The following is a 17,875-nucleotide window of genomic DNA, read 5'->3' as shown; positions in this document are numbered from 1 at the left end:
ATATATGTAAGAATATATTTCATATATTATAAATTCGCTTATTAATTAGTTTATATATCATTGGTTTGAACTATAAAGTATAATTAAATTTTGTTTTATCACAATACATACATACGTGATATATTTATATGTATAAATGTACTTAGTGTAAAATCATTAAACAATTATTAACTTCCATTGAAGAAATTGTAAAGTGTCCATATATCTATATATATATATTTATTTTGTTTTCGTTGGGTTTATATATTTTATACCCAAGTAACTATACCATATATATAACACCTTCAAGTTTGTTAGGGCAAAAAAGTACATAAATTAATCGAATTCATAATATATAAAAATTAACCTAAAAATAAGATATATATACCACCGAATGAAAAAGAATAATATATAGAATATATATAATAAATATATAGAATCAAAAATCTATATTTAATTTCATAATAGTGTAAATATGAATTAATACACCTTTAAATGTAATAAATTAAATATAGTTATATAAAGTTTGATAAAATTACTGCGCATACGCAGAACTCAAATTTATACCTATTATTTCCAAATTTTATGGTATTGTTTTAAATATATATACCTTCCTATTTTCGGCCAGATTATTCAAAAAATATATATGTATACCTACAAGCGTAAATATATATATATATTTTGAAGAATACTGCTTTATTCTTGTGAATACTATCACTGCATATTTATGCTCATTGTAGATAGCTGGCACACACCCATACATGCGAATATGCTAGCGAGACTAAGTCTACATAAGTTTGTAATACAATCATAAAGTATATATACACAAAGGATTGCAAAAAGGCCAATAAAATAGTAGTCAAATATTTGCAAAAAACAGTATAAAAAACTATAACCCTATAGAAGACGTATATATATTAACATACTAAAATGTATATAAACCGAAATCCAAATATTAATAATAACAAAAAGTATGATGCTTTGAAATATGAAGATGAAAAAGAGACATTCGGAGATAAATCCAAATATATTAACGTTTCATACCATATAAGAAAATTATTTAGTTATTGTGATGCAGATATATTAAGAATTGAAAATAATTTAATTATATATAATAGTATAATTGATAATATAAAAAAAAATGGAAATAGATTAATAAAAAAAGAAATCGAAAAAATAATACGAGAAAAAGAGGAAAACAAAAATTACTGTTTAAAAGATGATATGAAAGAAGAATATAAAATTAATAATTTTGATTTAAAAAAAGTCGAACTTGATTTTAAATTTATTGAATGTAGTTTATGTTTTGAATTGATTAAAATTATATGTATCCAAGAATGTAATCATACATATTGTTTCTTATGTTTTTATCGACTATTATATATGCAAATCAAAGAAAATAATTATGAAAATACTGATAATATTAATAATAATAATAATACAACAGGGCAAAATGCCATAAATAATGTTAGAAGCAATAGCTATGTTAATTCAAGGAGTTATTCCTACAGGGATAGGGGTAGAAACCGAAATTATGATGAGTCTTATCATCAAAATCATAGGACAAATATACAAAATGACAAATTTAATTATGCATTTGATAAAGAAAAAATGAAATGCCCTTTTTGTAAAGAACGAAATGAATATATATTTTTTTGTCTAAACAATTTTTATACATATTTTACATACAATAATTTACTTCAGACCTTGTTAGAACCTGATGAAGTAGATATGCTAGCAGGGGATAACGAAAATAAAAATATAGACGAATCGGAAATTGTGGGAAAGCAACTTAAATTTAGTAGAAGTCTTGAAAAAGATCAAATCAATGATAAAAGGGAATCAATTGATAATATAAGCGTTGAAATGGATGAACAAAATATTGTAAAGAAATATAGTAGTGATATATGTAAAGAAATCGAAGATATTGAAGAAATAGAAAAATTGACATCAAAAAATTATGATGATATACAAAAAGAACAAGCTGATTTATTAGAAAAAAATAAATTAAAAAAAATATTTTCATCACATTATGATGATATTATTATTTTAAGAAATATATTAAAAAAGGATCCCAAATCAAATGAAGATACAACAAAAAATGCAAAAAAAGTGGAAAATATGTATTTGTTTAATCATTATGAAAAATATATAAAAAGGAAAAAAGATAAAACCAAACATATTCTTAATGGATGTGCTAATTCTTTAAAACGATATGCATTTTTCTCAAAAATATTTGTAGATACAGAAAAAAAAATATTTTATGAATATTATTATATATATAGTTTATCAACACTTTTAACAAGTTATGCTTGTTTATTAACTCCATGTATTGATTATTGGGTAAAAGTACAAAATAAAAAAGTCGAAAAATTTAAATTAAATAATAATCATAAGATAAATAAATATTTTGAATACATATATATTTATAATAAACAAAATTTATTACGTAAAAAAAACGATTCGATATATGATAAGTATCATCAATATACTAGAGATGCTCATAATATAAGTGAACTTGAATCGGAGTCGACAGATCATTATTTTAATGTTATAGATATATTTTATAAAACATGTTTTACAAATTTAGATAATATAACAAATTTAAAACATTTAAATAAATATTGTTACACTAGATTAAGTGAATTATGTAAACATTTGTCAGAACATAAAAAAACATATTGTGATATATGTGTAGGAAATAATGATAATAATTTTTTATTTGAATATAATATTTTTTTAAAAAAAAATGTTAAAGCCCATATTGAATATGGAGAACAAATTTCAGAAAATAAATATAAAATAAGACATATTTATTGTCATATATGTTCATATTATTTATACGATTTCGATACATATATGAGTCACATAAATAAATATCACTTCTTTTGTAAATTCTGTTTTAATAAAAAAAATCCTGAAATTAAAGGGGTCGAGAAGAATGAGATCGATGACGTTGTCTACTATGATCAGCTTCATCTTCACGTAAGAAATTTATAAATTTTGTCACTCTACATTTTATGCAATACTAAGTATGAAATTTGTTAGCATATTTTTTCATAATATTTAATTTCACCATTTTTATTCCTTTCAGGTTTACAAGGATTACGATAATTTATTTGCACACTACAAAAAAAAGCATCATCCATGTCTGTACGAGCAATGCATATTTGTTGTGTTTGACAACAGAATGGATTTATGCCTACATTTAGCAGAAAAGCATGAAGAAAAGGGAAGTAACAAACGAAACAAAATCGCCTTTTCCATTGGCGGGGCATCCTATAATGAAATACGAAATAGTGCAAACAATAATAGTAGCAATCGGGGTCGAAATAATACATATAACGACCGAAATGATTATGGAAATAACATTAATATTATTCAGTTAAATAATGATAAAGGGAATTCAAATACATGTGAAAATGAAGAAGATAATAATAGAGAAAAAATCGATATAAATAATTATAAATGTATTTATGATTTTAAAAGTTTTTCTGATTCTTGGTATTTTGAATATTTTATTGAAATCAAAATGATAAATTTTGTAGAATATTTTAAAAATAAAAAAACAATTTTTTTACAAATTATGAAAAAAGATTTAGAATCTATTGTAAATATTTTAGACATACTAACAAAAAACAATAATGATTTTTATTTATCAAATGAAGAAATAATTGATTTGACAAAAAGTGTTATAGATACCGATTTTGGAGCAGAACAAAAAAAAAATAATTTTTTTATTTTTAAAATATTTTTTGATGGCATAATAGAAAAAATTGATTATTTATTATATAATAAAGAAGATTTAGAGAAACATTATTTGAATCTATTTTTTAATATTATTATATATAGATCTTTTATACTATATTATTCATTCTTTTTTATGCACTTAAGTGATAAAAAAACAATACTAGGCAAAATTAATAGCGATACAAATAGTAACAAAAACAAGAAAAGCGCTAACAATTCAAATGAAAAGAAAGAAAAAAATGATGCCATATATAATTATAATAATAATAAAAGTATGGTTAATTTAAGACAGAAATTTGAAAACGCCACAAAAATTAATATTAACGAATTAAGTAAGTATGGGTTTTTATATTTAACATTTCTATTTTTTAAAATTGAAAATAATGCATTAGAAAAAGTATACACTAACATAAAAAGCATATATACCTTATGTAATAATACATGGAAAGACATTGAAGCTGCTAATAAACGAATTACACTGGCATGTGAAAGTGCTACTAATTCTAAAGATGTGAAAAATAAAAATAATGATAATTCGTTAATTAGTAGTGGAAATAAAAAAGGTAGCAATACAGCATCAGTAAAATGTAGTAGTGAAAAAAACAATAGTAATGTAAAAGGAAAGGAAAAAGGGAGTTCCCTTTTTGATGCTATAAATTCTAAAAATAATTTAATGGAACTTGAAAATATTTCTAATTTAATAAAAAAATCTTTTAAAAATAAAAACCCAAATACTATTATAATAAATCATATTTATGATCAAAAATGGGATATTTGCAAAAAAGTTTCTTTCGATATGTTATATTGTATAGAACCAAGTTTAAATTTAGTTTCCTTTTTTTATTTATTTATAAGTAACTACTTATCAGCCTATCAAAAAGATCCATGTGTTAATAAATTTGTAAATATATCTAACGAAAATAAAAAGAACATACTAAAAAAGATAGCTCTTGATGTCGATTTAACATCATTAACTACTATATCGAAAGATCTTAGCAATTTTGTAAATGCACGAGCATTAGAAGAATGCTTATCAACAGGACCTGAATATTACAGAATTAGAAAAGATATAGAATTTATACTAAGGAATAGAAATACAAATAATGCCATAAACAATGGTAGTAGCTATAATAGATTTTCAAACACATATAGAGGATCAGAAAAATATAAAAATATAGAAGATCAAAAAGTTAGTTCAAATTTATATGATATATCATTATCTTTAAGAAACCGTTTTTTAAATATTATTAAAAGTTCAAAAATTAATGAACTATATTATATATATTTTTATGTTTCTTCTATTATTAATACAACAAATACGAATAAAAATAGTGATATACAAAAAAATGATGACTTTCCATCTCTTGCCTCTAACAATATGAACGATCGAACCTCTAGTATTGCTACTATATCTCGTTTTAGTATAAACAATTCAAATAATACAAATCACAAGGGAAGTAATACTAGTAATCAGTTATCTACAAATGGTAAGCGTAATAAAATTGGAAGCAATAGTAGAAATAATAATAGTTCCAATTTAAACAATGAAGATAAAAATATTAATTCTTATAAGCATAAAGTTGAAAATAATAAAAATACATCATTGAATTCAAAAGGTGGTTCCCTTGATGTAGAATACCCTCCTTTACCAAAACCAAAAACCGATGATGAGATATTTCCTTTTTTAATAAGCAGTAATAATAAAACAAAAACTAAGGATAATAAATCGGGAGCTTTAAATAAAGATATCCCATTGAATTGGAAAAAAAACGGATCGAATACTTCAAAAAATAAGGGAAAAGAAGAACCAAAAAAAAAAACTAATAATGCAACCACCGATTTATTGTCTTTAAGCTCTAACAAAATTGAAAAATCAAATAAAACTGGAAAAAATAAAGCTGATAAAAATCCTATTTCCAATTATTATAAATCTTTTAATATAGATGAATTTCCAGCTCCATCTCTTCTCGCTGATCAGAAGAAATTACTTGAACAAAATAGCCAAAAAAAAAAAAAAAAAAAAAAAAAAGAAAAAAATGACGACAATAATAGTGATAGTAAATATTTTTATTCATCGGATGACAACACATTTAGTAATAGTAAATCATCACCAAAAAAAAAAAAAAATGTTACTGTACCTGATGGTAATATTACTTATACCATAAAAAAAAGTAATAAAGTCAAATGTTGTAGTATGTGTACTTATGAAAATCCTTATGAAAGGAAAAGATGTGAGCTATGCGAAAATCCTTTATAAAAAGCCGCGATTAATATTGCCCACAAAAAGAGCAATGACAATAGTAGTACCAACACAATTGAATAACAAATAGTCTAAAAAGGGTATAGGCAAATATTTATTATTTTATTTACCTTCCGAATTTCTTTTGAAAACAGAAATATACTTATAAAAAAATAGGCGATAAATATCGCATGTTATATCCTTTTTAAAATTCATAAATATTATCAAAAAAAAAATTTTAATATATAGAAAAATATTTTTCTTTTTTTTGTTGGATGTTTTTAAAAAACAACATACACATTATATGTTATAAAGCATAAAAACAATAAACGAATATATTAAAATGCATATATATGTTTGAATTTTTTTTTTTCTGTTACATAATGCAATTTTATTCATTCTTTGCAAATATGTATATTTTATTTCCTTTATATATTCACATATACAAATATCTACATGTGCAACTTCCCATTTTCATTAGTTGCGCATCCTTGAAAATAGTGGGCCGCTTATAATATTTTCAAAATTTTCTTTTACCCACCTTTTTTTGTAGCATTTAATGTATTGGCATATATAAAGAACATTATGTAATGTCTATGCCTAAATAATTGTGTATTATGTGCATGGCTATTTAATTCTATTTAGTGTACCCAAACAAAAACGATAATTAATATGACATTGACAATTTCAAATTATATGTGTATATAAAAAATGGAAAAAATTAATTTATAATGCATCATATTAATAGTATAGTTATAAGCGTTTTTTTAACACTTTCTATTTACTCAATTTGATTTAATTAATACCAAGATTCAAATATAATTTCATATTTATCAATTTTTTTTTTTAAAAATAAATTAATTTCTTCTATTGTTTTATTGGGCTCCTTTTCTTTCATAATGTTAGCTAATAATTTAAAAAGGTTTTGAGAAAAAGGACGTGATTTTCCAGATACTAAAAAAATTGTATTTTTTTTTATTAACAAATCATATATATTATTTTGTAGCATTGAAATTATATCAGTTACATAAACTTTTTTTTTATCTTTTAAAAATTCTTTCATTTCTGAAGTGCTTTTATCAAATACGTTTTTATTACTTATGTTATCATTATGGCCATTCTTTTCTACATTATTGAAAATGTTGTGATTATAGTACAAAAAATTATCTTCTGGTTGTTGTGAAAAAGCTATAAAAATATGAATGAAATGTAAATAATTTTGCAATTCCTGTTCGAAATAAAAATTATTTGATTTGTTTCTAAAACCTAGAAACAGTAGATCATTCTCTGAGATATTTTTAATTTTGTTATTTATCAGGTTTTCATTTTGCTGTTCCTTTTTTTTCGTATTATATATATAAAACCTTTGCCTTATAACTCCTATTAAACTACTAAAAGCGGCACCTGTAGAAATATAGACGATTCTATAATTTAAGTTCCATATATTTTTATTTTGAAATAGTAAGCTATTTTCAATAGTAGCATAAATAAATGGAGTACCCTCAATAGAATTTATTAAATAATCTGAACATAACCCTACATGTTTTTTATTTTGATTTATTTCTGTTTGATATAAACAAATTAATAACTCGATTACATTATTTACTTGATTAGCCTTCATTTTGGTTTTTAAAATATTTGTATATTTATATATACTAATTTGTGTGTAGTTACACATAATGTAGGAGAAAAAATTTGTGAGAGTTTTCATATTATTACTAAAATTGATTTTTAAATAATATAAAAAATTTGAATAATAAGGATTAAGGTAAAAATGATATAAATTATAAAGGTTAAAATGTTTGAGAAATCGATATTTTTTTGCATCATTTAATATAGAATAATTTCTATTCATAATGTTTGGTAAAGTGTTTAAAAGGAAAGGAACATCAATATTAATATAACTATAGAAATCATAAAATATATCATAATATGATCTTTTATATTGATATACATATGAAAAATAATCACTTATATCATTTGTATTCCCAAGTTGTAAAAATTTTTTTTTATGAATATCGCTATTTGTTCTTTCGCTTAAATATATAAAAAAAAACGGAGTAACTATTTTATTAAGATCTAAAAAGTATACAAACAAATCTAATACTTTTATTTTTTTCCCAATAGGAATATAAGTGCTCATTGTACATGTTGTATTTTTATTTGGCTGATTAATTATAATATATTCGTTATAATTTATTTTTAATAAGCTTAAAACGGATTCTGTTTTATCCTTATTTAATATTGGGTGCACTGTTATTAAACTACTTAGATTGAAAATCTTTATTGATGTTGCTAACTCCATATATCTAACATCCTGTGAATATGTTACATCCGTAAGTCTTTCATTTTTTATAACTTCAAATTTATTTAAATGCAATGATTTTGTAAAATAATCGTTAACATCAAAATTTTCGTGATTTTTCTCGATTTTGCTTTTACCCTTTTCTTTGTCTTTTTTTATATCTTCATAAGTTGATGATGTTTCAGACAAATTTGTAATGCTGTATATTTGAGGAAGACTATTATTTATTTCAAAATCATAATATTTTTTTTTTAAAAATGAATATACTTTATTTTTCCATGTATTGAAATTGGTAAAATGCATAGAACTATGTTGATAATTCCCTAAGCTATAATTAATTATATTAGCACCTATAGAAATTAACTTTCTTTTTAGCTTCTTAGCTACAGCATTATAATTATCATATGAACTATCCCCTAATCCGAATAAATGAAAAAATATATCTTCATGAAATATATTATTACATTTGTGTAAGTTAATCCAAAATTTTGACATATTATGTGCAGGACATCCATAACCTGTTGTACTTACAATTATTATAATATTTTCATAATTATAAAATTTCATTATATTTACATCATTTAAACAATAAAAATGCACATCAAAATTATTGCATAATTCGTATAAAATATTTCTACAACAATCGTAAGAAGTTCCATATTCTGATCCATAAATTAGTAAAATTTTTTGTCTTGTTATAGTATCCATTTTTTAACAAATACATTTATATATACCGATAAAATAAAACAAATATGATAAACTAAAATATGCTTTTATAAAATAATAGGAGTACTATCCTCACTAATCTTCTATAAATTCATACTACTTCATTAAATAAATATTTATATTTCTTCGAGCAGGCATCAAAACATAGCTCTTGCTCCAAATTGCTATATTTTTTTTCTAAATTAATAACATTATTTTCATCAAAATTTAAATTATTATTATTATTCAAATTTTTATATTGTTGTAGATCCTTTTTAAATCTTTCTTGTAAGTTCATTCTACACATATTAAAGCATTCCCCTTGACTTTCTGCAAACTTTTTCATTTGTTTTATATTTTCAATTTCGTTTGCTTTATCAATTTTACTTAAGCTCTTTTGTTTGCTTTCTTTGTGCGCTTTTATTATTTCGGCGAGTTCATTGACATTCTTGTTTCTTAAATCGTATAACCCTGAATGGAAGAATGTGAAAAGTCAAATTTATTAATCAATCTGAATTGAGTAGCTAGCATTTTCCAGCAAAATCGCAATTATTTAAAAAAAATAAAACAAAACATAATGTTGCATTTATGAAATAGCTAACTATTTTAAATGTCTTTTTTTTTAAAAATACAGTTATAAAATATATTTTTTACCTGTTGTTAATTCATTAGTTTGATCCGTTTTCATTATTAATAATTTATAATTTCAAACATAAAATGATAAGGATGTGTATGGTATAAAAAATTGTATTTTTTGTTTTGAACTTATCTTAAATTTTGGATAGATATAATTATAGCATATTTTGCATATACTATTAGAGCGTTGATAAATGAAATCAAACTATTTTTAATTTAATTCTATTTTATTCTATTTTCATTATCCTTTCACCATTTAGGCATAGACCATTTTCAGTTGTTTCGTCTATGAAATCATAATCCCGCGAAAATTATTCCTTATCTTGTTCTCCCTTTTTCAATGGGTATATTATTTAAATATATTTTTCATTTTATTTATAATAAATAATTTGTTAAAAAACAAATATGCATATTCTACATTAAAAATAGAAATGTTTTGCTTGTCTGTTTTTTTATTCCTTCTTACAAGAGAAAGGAGAAAATTTTAAAACACAAATAAATGAATTATGCTTTCCGCATATGTCGAGTAATTTTATCATATTATTATAAATATGTACATGAGAAATGTATATATTTATTTTATAGCTTGAATTATATATAATATGTTGTAAATATAATTTTTTTCTTTTTTCATTTACCTTAAAATATATGAAAATTATCTTTATTATTTTTTTTTTGAAAAAATTGACATGCAAAGTGTGTCATGCTATATAGTATGCATAAAATACGATATGAGCATATCTAATTACAGTATTTTTTTCCACCCTTTTTTTCTTTTTGTTTTTCTTTTTTTCCGTTTACAATTAAGATTTAAAAATTATTAGAACATATATATTTTTAAGAATTTTTTTTTAAGGTGAATAATCCAAATAAATATATACAAAGATAGTATTGAAAAAAATTATATATATATAATGTAAAATTTATAAAATAATGTAGCCATATATATTGTTTATATATACATAATATAAACATATATTATTTTATATACATATAATACATATTTATGTTTATTATTTCATTAAGATCTATATTATGATGAGAAACAAACATGTTTATTTGTAAGATGGAAGAAATTTAAAATTATGTATAATAATATATGCATGTAATATATTTGTATGTATATGCATATATTCATTTTAATATATACTGTTTATAGTACGTTTTATGTTTCTTTTCAATCTTTATTTTATACTCCAAAGTAGATAATTTAAGATTATTAAAAATCTCATACCTTTTGAGAGTTTTGATAAATTAAAAATAAAAAACTTTATATTAAATAACTACGATTGTTAAAAATGCAACATAAGAAGCAATAATTATAAACATTTTTATAAAAATAAAAAATTTTATATTATATTTTTTTCTGGTCCCAATTGATAATTAATAATTGTACATATCATTTTTTTCCTATACATACATGTGTTTCTCATGTTCATATAAAATATGTTATGATCATATATTTTTTACACCTTATTTTAATGATTACGTATTGTACTTTTTATCAAACATTTGTTAAAATTCGTTTCTTTTAAAATAATACGACTTGATTTGCGTGTATATACCTCCTCGTAATATCTCTAAAAAATATTTATATATAATATTTTTTATTTCAAGAAGGCATTTATTATTTCCTATTTTTTATATACACAAAATAAATCGCCAAAAGGTGTGAGATTTTTTTATGCGAAGACGAGAAATATACATTCGTTACATAATTGTATGAACAGCAAGAAATATAGTTGCTTGTCCAAATAATAGTAACAACAAAAGGACAGAAGTTAGTTTAAATTTTATAAAGACAAATATATATATATAACATTTTTAAATAGATATAAAAAGTAAAACAAAATGGTTCTTACTGAACTCGGGGCGCAGCTTACAAGTGCACTTCAAAAAATTCAAGCGGCGCCAGTTGCTGACGATGCTGTTATCGAAGAATGCTTAAAAGAAATAGTACGAGCTTTAATTCTAGCAGATATTAATGTAATTTATTTAAAAGATATCAAAAGTAATATAAAAAAAAACATTGAAAAAAATGCTGCGGCATATGGTAATAATAAAAAAAGGTTAGTTCAAAAATATGTAGTAGAAGAATTAATTAAATTATTAGAAGGGAAAAAAGAATCTTATGTACCAAAGAAAGGAGGTAGAAATGTAATATTATTTGTGGGTTTACAAGGTAGTGGTAAGACTACTACATGTACAAAATATGCACATTATTATCAAAAAAAAGGATTTAAAACTGCTTTGATTTGTGCCGATACATTTAGAGCTGGTGCTTTTGATCAACTAAAACAGAATGCAGCAAAAGTAAAAATACCATTTTATGGTAGTTATTCCGAAGTTGATCCAGTAAAAATAGCAACAGATGGTGTAAATGCATTTTTAAAAGATAAATATGATTTAATAATTGTTGATAGTTCGGGTAGACATAAACAAGAAAATGATTTATTTGAAGAAATGAAACAAGTAGAAAGTTCTATAAAACCAGAAGAAATCGTATTTGTTATTGATAGTCATATAGGTCAAAGTTGCCATGATCAAGCTATGGCATTTAAAAATTCTGTAAAGGTAGGAAGTATTATTATTACAAAAATTGATGGGCATGCTAAAGGAGGTGGTGCATTATCAGCAGTTTCTGCTATTGGATGTCCTATAACATTTATAGGTACAGGAGAACATGTAAATGATTTTGAAAAATTCGAAGCTAAATCTTTTGTATCAAGATTACTAGGATTAGGTGATATTGATGGGTTAGTATCCACTTTAAAGGAAGTTATAGATATAGAAAAACAACCACAATTAATAAATAGAATTGCAAAAGGAAAATTCGTTTTAAGAGATATGTATGATCAATTTCAAAATGTATTTAAAATGGGAAGTCTTAGCAAAGTTATGTCTATGATACCAGGATTTGGTACGAATCTAATCAGTAAAGGAACTGAAAAAGAAGGTATAGATAAAATTAAAAAATATATGGTTATTATGGATTCAATGACTAATGAAGAATTGGATTGTGTCAAACCTCTTAATGATAGTCGATGCATACGTATTTGTAAAGGTTCGGGAACAAGACTTTCAGATATAAGAGAATTATTAGAGCAATTTAAATTCTTACAAAAAATGGTATTAAAGATGGGAAAATTAGGTTTAAGAGATAATGGTATGGGAAATCTAATGAGAAATCAAAAACAATTTATGAGTAAAATGAATAATATGATGGATCCTAATATGTTTAATAATATGGGAGGAGCTAATAATATGGTTAATATGTTAAAGGAACTTACAAAGATGGATGATTTTGGTGGTGTCATGTCAAACATGATGAAACAAATGGGTATGAAGAAATGATTAGCATTTTATTCAATTAAAAATAATTATAAATAATTATAAATAATTCCAAATTAAACTATAAAAAATATTAGGTGCCTATTCTAAACACCTTTTTATTCTCAATTAAATAATATGCATTTAGGGATATTTTTTTATAATTATTTTATTTCCCTTAATATGTAAAATCAAGAAATATAATTATACCCAAAAAAAGTAATACAAGCTTAATATATTATTATACGATTAAAGCATATGTAAATATATGCACCTATAATTTGCCAATACATCCCAGGTGGATGTTTGTGGCATATGCAATTATTTGAATTCGTTAAAGTCTATAATTTATAAATTATTTATTATTTCTTTTTTTGGCTATTTTATATATTTTTTTTTGTGACATTTATATGTTACGTTTTATGGACATGTTTATATAACACGCTTTATAATAATATAATATTTTTTTATTACCCCATTACATTTTTAACTTATTTTTTTCCTTATATGTTGCTTCATTTTTAATCTATCTGTATATATATTTTTTTTTAGTGTTCCTATGAATTTATAATACATACATACATGTGTGCATTTGATATATAATTACTTACTCGAACATTTTGTAAATAATAAACGAGCAAACTTGTATGATATCAATATGCATTAAACCTATATATTAAATAAGTATGTAATAATTTTGCTACATTGATAAATAAAAATAAATTTAGTAAGCATTCCTTTTTTATTTCCCTTTAAATAAGCTAGTAGCATATGTCTATATGCCCTAAAACTATCTATATCTTTTGATGGTAAAAAAAAAATTGGTATTTGTAAGGTGTAGGATACATAAAAGGGTTTTAAGTATTACAAAGGTTTTAGTTGATTAAAGGATAAAAAAAAAAATAATAAATAAAGCGAAAAGCTATAAATGTATTTACAAATAAATAATTGAAAACATCAAAATAAAAAAATTATATTAATAAAAATGTAGCACAAAAAATATACAAACAAATTTATATATTTATATATAGATTTGTCCAGTTTCTGCGCAATATATATATAGTCAAATATTTATTAAATACAAAAAAATGCAAAATTATGATATCAATATTATCCAAAAATGGAAAAAAAATAATAGCTAAATTTTTTTTGAAAGATTTAAAGGAAATATATACATTTATATTTGAGCATAAAAAAGCTATATATATATATGTATACATAAACCTATACATGTACATACACATTATTATAAGTAGGCCAACAATTCGAATTTAGTAAGATATAAAAAATGCAAGCATTTTTAGTATGCTTCATTTATTTATATTAAAAATATACTAATTTGTAATCTTCTTTAAGAAAAAAGTATATTTTTTTTTCATATTTGCAATCGAATCCTTTTCTTTTTCAAATGATTTGTTTATTATTTGATTTTCTTTTGGCTCATCAGGCAAACTTTTTTTTTTGTCTAACTTTAATTTTCTGTAAAAAATTTATAATTAAAAAATATTATTTTAAAATAGGGTATACAAACAAGATAAATGCATCATAAAATATGAAAACAAAATTATATATGTCCCATAAATGGTGCTATATAATATTAATTGAAATTACTTTATATATGAAGCTGAGTTAAAAATTTTAAATTCACAGCTTGTAAGTGTTCCTCTAATCCATCTATGGTTTAAAATATCTGAGCACTGCAAAATGGAAAAAAAATCGGGGAATAAAAATGTGTATAAGCAAAAGTGTAAGACTTATAATATGCTCATTAAAAATAATCGAAATTAATATGAAAGAGTTTTGCTATATATTATTGTTTTCTTATGTTGTATTACGCTAAATCGCTTTTCCGGATCGTGTACTAAAATGTTTTCTAATAAATTTTTTAACCCCGGTTGGATGTTCAATGATTTTTCCTTGGATAGTCTAAAAATGTTGGGAAAAAATATGAATATATGAAAAAGTATATTGCGAACATTCCTTTTTATAAATAAGTTTTTCTATGCATTATAAATATGCACACTTCCTATGAATCATATTTTTTCTTATCTCTTTTTTGCTTACAATTCAGGAATATTTGCTTTGAGAATATTATTGTATAGCTCATTTGCATTTTTCCCCGTAAAGGGCACTTTTCCGGTTATTATAAAAAAAATTAAAACTCCTAAACTCCAAATGTCAATCTAAGAAAAAACGAAAAATAAAAATATAAGTTTATGCATTTATATGAGTGTAAATGTTACATTTGAGTTAGTATATATGTATGTGCTGATAATGTTGCATACTTTTATTCCATATTCTTTATTTTTTATAATTTCTGGGGCAAGGTAAAAATCACTTCCACACACAGATCTACTTTTAACAACAGACTGGTTTGAAGGTGTAATTTTGGCTAGCCCAAAATCGGATAGAACTACACTTTTTATATTATCTTTAGTTCTTAGTAAAATATTTTCAGGTTTAATATCTCGGTGCATAATTTTTAAAGAATTTATATATTGTATTGTTTTGGCTAGTTTGATTATGATAACTCTAGCCTCTGAATGGGTACAGCTTCCATTTATTTTTATATATTCAAATAAATTTCCTCCTTCGCAATATTCTAAAATTAATTTGACTATATAATATTCTATAAATAAAAAAATTTCAGCAAATTAGTAAAATTGAAAATAATGCATATATGTTGAATTATTTTTTTCATCGTTTAATTTTGTTTTTTTTTTCTAACTTTTCCAAATTTTTTCATGGTAATCGAGAATTTTGACAATGTATGGATGCTTGTTATTTATCGTTTTCATTATAAATAATTCACGCTTGAAGCAGTTATAATGTGATGTTTTCTTCAAGGGGCAGCACATTAACTGAAATAAAAATAAAATATAAATATGTTGAAACATTGAAATTAAGTGTTAGCCAAATGGCCGCAATTCAATCAGACATAAATTTTGTCACTCTATATAATTATTTATCGAAGTTGTAATATTTTTCAACATTTTTGATGTCTTTTTCTAACCTTCATAGCGCATTTTTTTTTATTTTCTCCTCGGCAACAAAAAACTTTTGAGAAATTGCCACTGTAATAGAAAAAAAAAAACAAATAAATATTTAACCAGTTGAAATAGAACTGAGCAAAATTATTAACATGCACACAAGCTTCTTAAATGATAAGTGAAAAAAAGTATTACTCTCCAATCTTGTTTATTATTTTGTATTTTTTTATAAATTCCAAATTCGAGTCATGCTCATCATTTTTTTTTTGCCGCTTATTTTCGGATGAGTCATTTTTAAGATTTTTATCTAAAATAGGAAAATATGTAAAAAAAAGTAAGCAACAACATAAATGTTAAAAAGACAAATTTGTTAATAGCTAGCTATAATATGTAATAAATAAAACATGTACAAGCAATGTATTTTTGGTTGGCTTTGTCCCATAATTGAAATAATAAATGTGTAATAAACATCTGGATAGTGAAATGTATTATATGTTTTGAATGTCCTACCTGGATTATTCTTTCTTTTGCTTAATGCAACCCCCATTTTTTATGTTTTTTTTTTTTTTTTTTAAAGACACAAAATTTATTCATAATAAATTCATAAATTACAATAACCTCAAAAAATAAAAAAAGGTATAGAATGTTTATTTATTAGCAAGGGCGTTTAAATAACACTAATCCCTATTCTTTTATAATTCCATCCATTTCGTTTTCTATTATTATATTCGGATAATTATGGAAAATAAATTAAGCAATTAAAAAAAAATTACGTTATTTCACTATTCTATGGAGAAAAATTACATACACACATATATTGTAATTTTTAATATAATAACACAATAACTTAAAACTTGAAGCAATTTAAAATGTTAAGAAACATGCACATAATATATGTTCTATATGTGTACACATATTTACATATAGTTATCAATATAATATATATGGTAATAACATAGAGAATGCTTCAAGCGAATTGATGTTATTACCCTATATAGATAGAACAGTAAATATGTATAGCGTTTAAAAAATATATAGTATAAAATATATATAGTGTATATGTATATATGTAGAAAAAACAAACAATAAAACGGAAATTACAAAGATATATATATTAATTAAATGTATATACCACTGTTATTATTATGAAAAATATTCTAAATATAAAAAATCATTTGGATAATATATAATATACATAAACACATAAGTGTGCATAATTCTTATACATTAATTCATCATGTTATAGAATTATAAAACTGTTATAAAATACAATGGAATTTTTAATCGTATATTTTATGTTCTACCAAAAAAAGGAAAAGAGAAAACGAAAAAATATATCAATAATAAAATATAGAATAAATTAATTATATATTAAAAAAAATTAATATATAGGACAAGGTAATATAATAGGGGAAGTTAAAAAACGCTCATGAAATAGCAGGAAAATCCATATAATGTTATATAAATCGTTGGTATAAAGGTATTAATTTTTATGTAGCGCTTATTATAAATCTTAAAGTTATAAACAATCTAAAACATATATATACCATGCACGTTTATATATTTAATAAAATGTTTATATAATAAAACGGGGGGGGTAATGAAATTCTTTGTAATAACTATTTCTCCGTTATAAAGAAAAAAAAAATGATAATTAACGAAGAAATAGAAAAGATAAAAACTTAATATATAAACAAATAAATATATATAAATCACTATTTAATCGTTAATTTATATTATTGTTTTTTTTTTTAAATAATTTTGATTTATTTAATTACTCTGAAATGTTTATATTAAAAAAAATTGTGGTTTCTTTTTTTTAATTCCTGAAGCAGTTATTTTATTTCAGTACATAATAAATATAACACTGAGAGAAAAAGAAAAAAAAAATAAAAAAAAATAATGGAAAAGAAGGGAAAAAAATGGTTTTTCATATAACAA

The 17,875-nt window shown here is 22.6% G+C and overlaps 5 protein-coding genes across 5 annotated transcripts; 2 read left to right on the top strand and 3 right to left on the bottom strand.

The window, feature by feature from the left end:
• Positions 1-909: 909 nt before the first annotated feature.
• On the top strand, positions 910-5,986 carry PCHAS_1317400 (zinc finger protein, putative; the record flags this gene model as incomplete). Its single annotated transcript, XM_016799165.1, has 2 exons — positions 910-2,964; positions 3,074-5,986. 2 exons carry the CDS (start codon positions 910-912, stop codon positions 5,984-5,986), a joined length of 4,968 nt encoding a protein of 1,655 aa, XP_016654494.1.
• Positions 5,987-6,767: 781 nt separating this feature from the next.
• PCHAS_1317300 (NADPH--cytochrome P450 reductase, putative) lies at positions 6,768-8,981 on the bottom strand (the record flags this gene model as incomplete). The annotated part of the gene is made up of 1 exon (XM_735653.2): positions 6,768-8,981. One exon carries the CDS (start codon positions 8,979-8,981, stop codon positions 6,768-6,770), a length of 2,214 nt encoding a protein of 737 aa, XP_740746.2.
• Positions 8,982-9,090: 109 nt separating this feature from the next.
• On the bottom strand, positions 9,091-9,666 carry PCHAS_1317200 (conserved Plasmodium protein, unknown function; the record flags this gene model as incomplete). The annotated part of the gene is made up of 2 exons (XM_016799164.1): positions 9,091-9,449; positions 9,633-9,666. 2 exons carry the CDS (start codon positions 9,664-9,666, stop codon positions 9,091-9,093), a joined length of 393 nt encoding a protein of 130 aa, XP_016654493.1.
• A 1,799-nt stretch (positions 9,667-11,465) lies between these two features.
• PCHAS_1317100 (signal recognition particle subunit SRP54, putative) lies at positions 11,466-12,968 on the top strand (the record flags this gene model as incomplete). The annotated part of the gene is made up of 1 exon (XM_736645.2): positions 11,466-12,968. The coding sequence occupies one exon, from the start codon at positions 11,466-11,468 to the stop codon at positions 12,966-12,968; it is 1,503 nt and encodes a 500-aa protein (XP_741738.2).
• Positions 12,969-14,278: 1,310 nt separating this feature from the next.
• Positions 14,279-16,481, bottom strand: PCHAS_1317000 (serine/threonine protein kinase, putative; the record flags this gene model as incomplete). Its single annotated transcript, XM_016799161.1, has 9 exons — positions 14,279-14,423; positions 14,556-14,641; positions 14,780-14,870; positions 15,009-15,127; positions 15,230-15,573; positions 15,673-15,805; positions 15,958-16,018; positions 16,130-16,241; positions 16,445-16,481. 9 exons carry the CDS (start codon positions 16,479-16,481, stop codon positions 14,279-14,281), a joined length of 1,128 nt encoding a protein of 375 aa, XP_016654492.1.
• Positions 16,482-17,875: the final 1,394 nt, after the last annotated feature.

Source organism: Plasmodium chabaudi, assembly GCF_900002335.3.
Source record: "Plasmodium chabaudi chabaudi strain AS genome assembly, chromosome: 13".
NCBI classification, from domain to species: Eukaryota; Apicomplexa; class Aconoidasida; order Haemosporida; family Plasmodiidae; genus Plasmodium; species Plasmodium chabaudi.
Note: the sequence above shows the minus strand (reverse complement) of the source record. Positions and strands in the feature narration are given on the sequence as shown.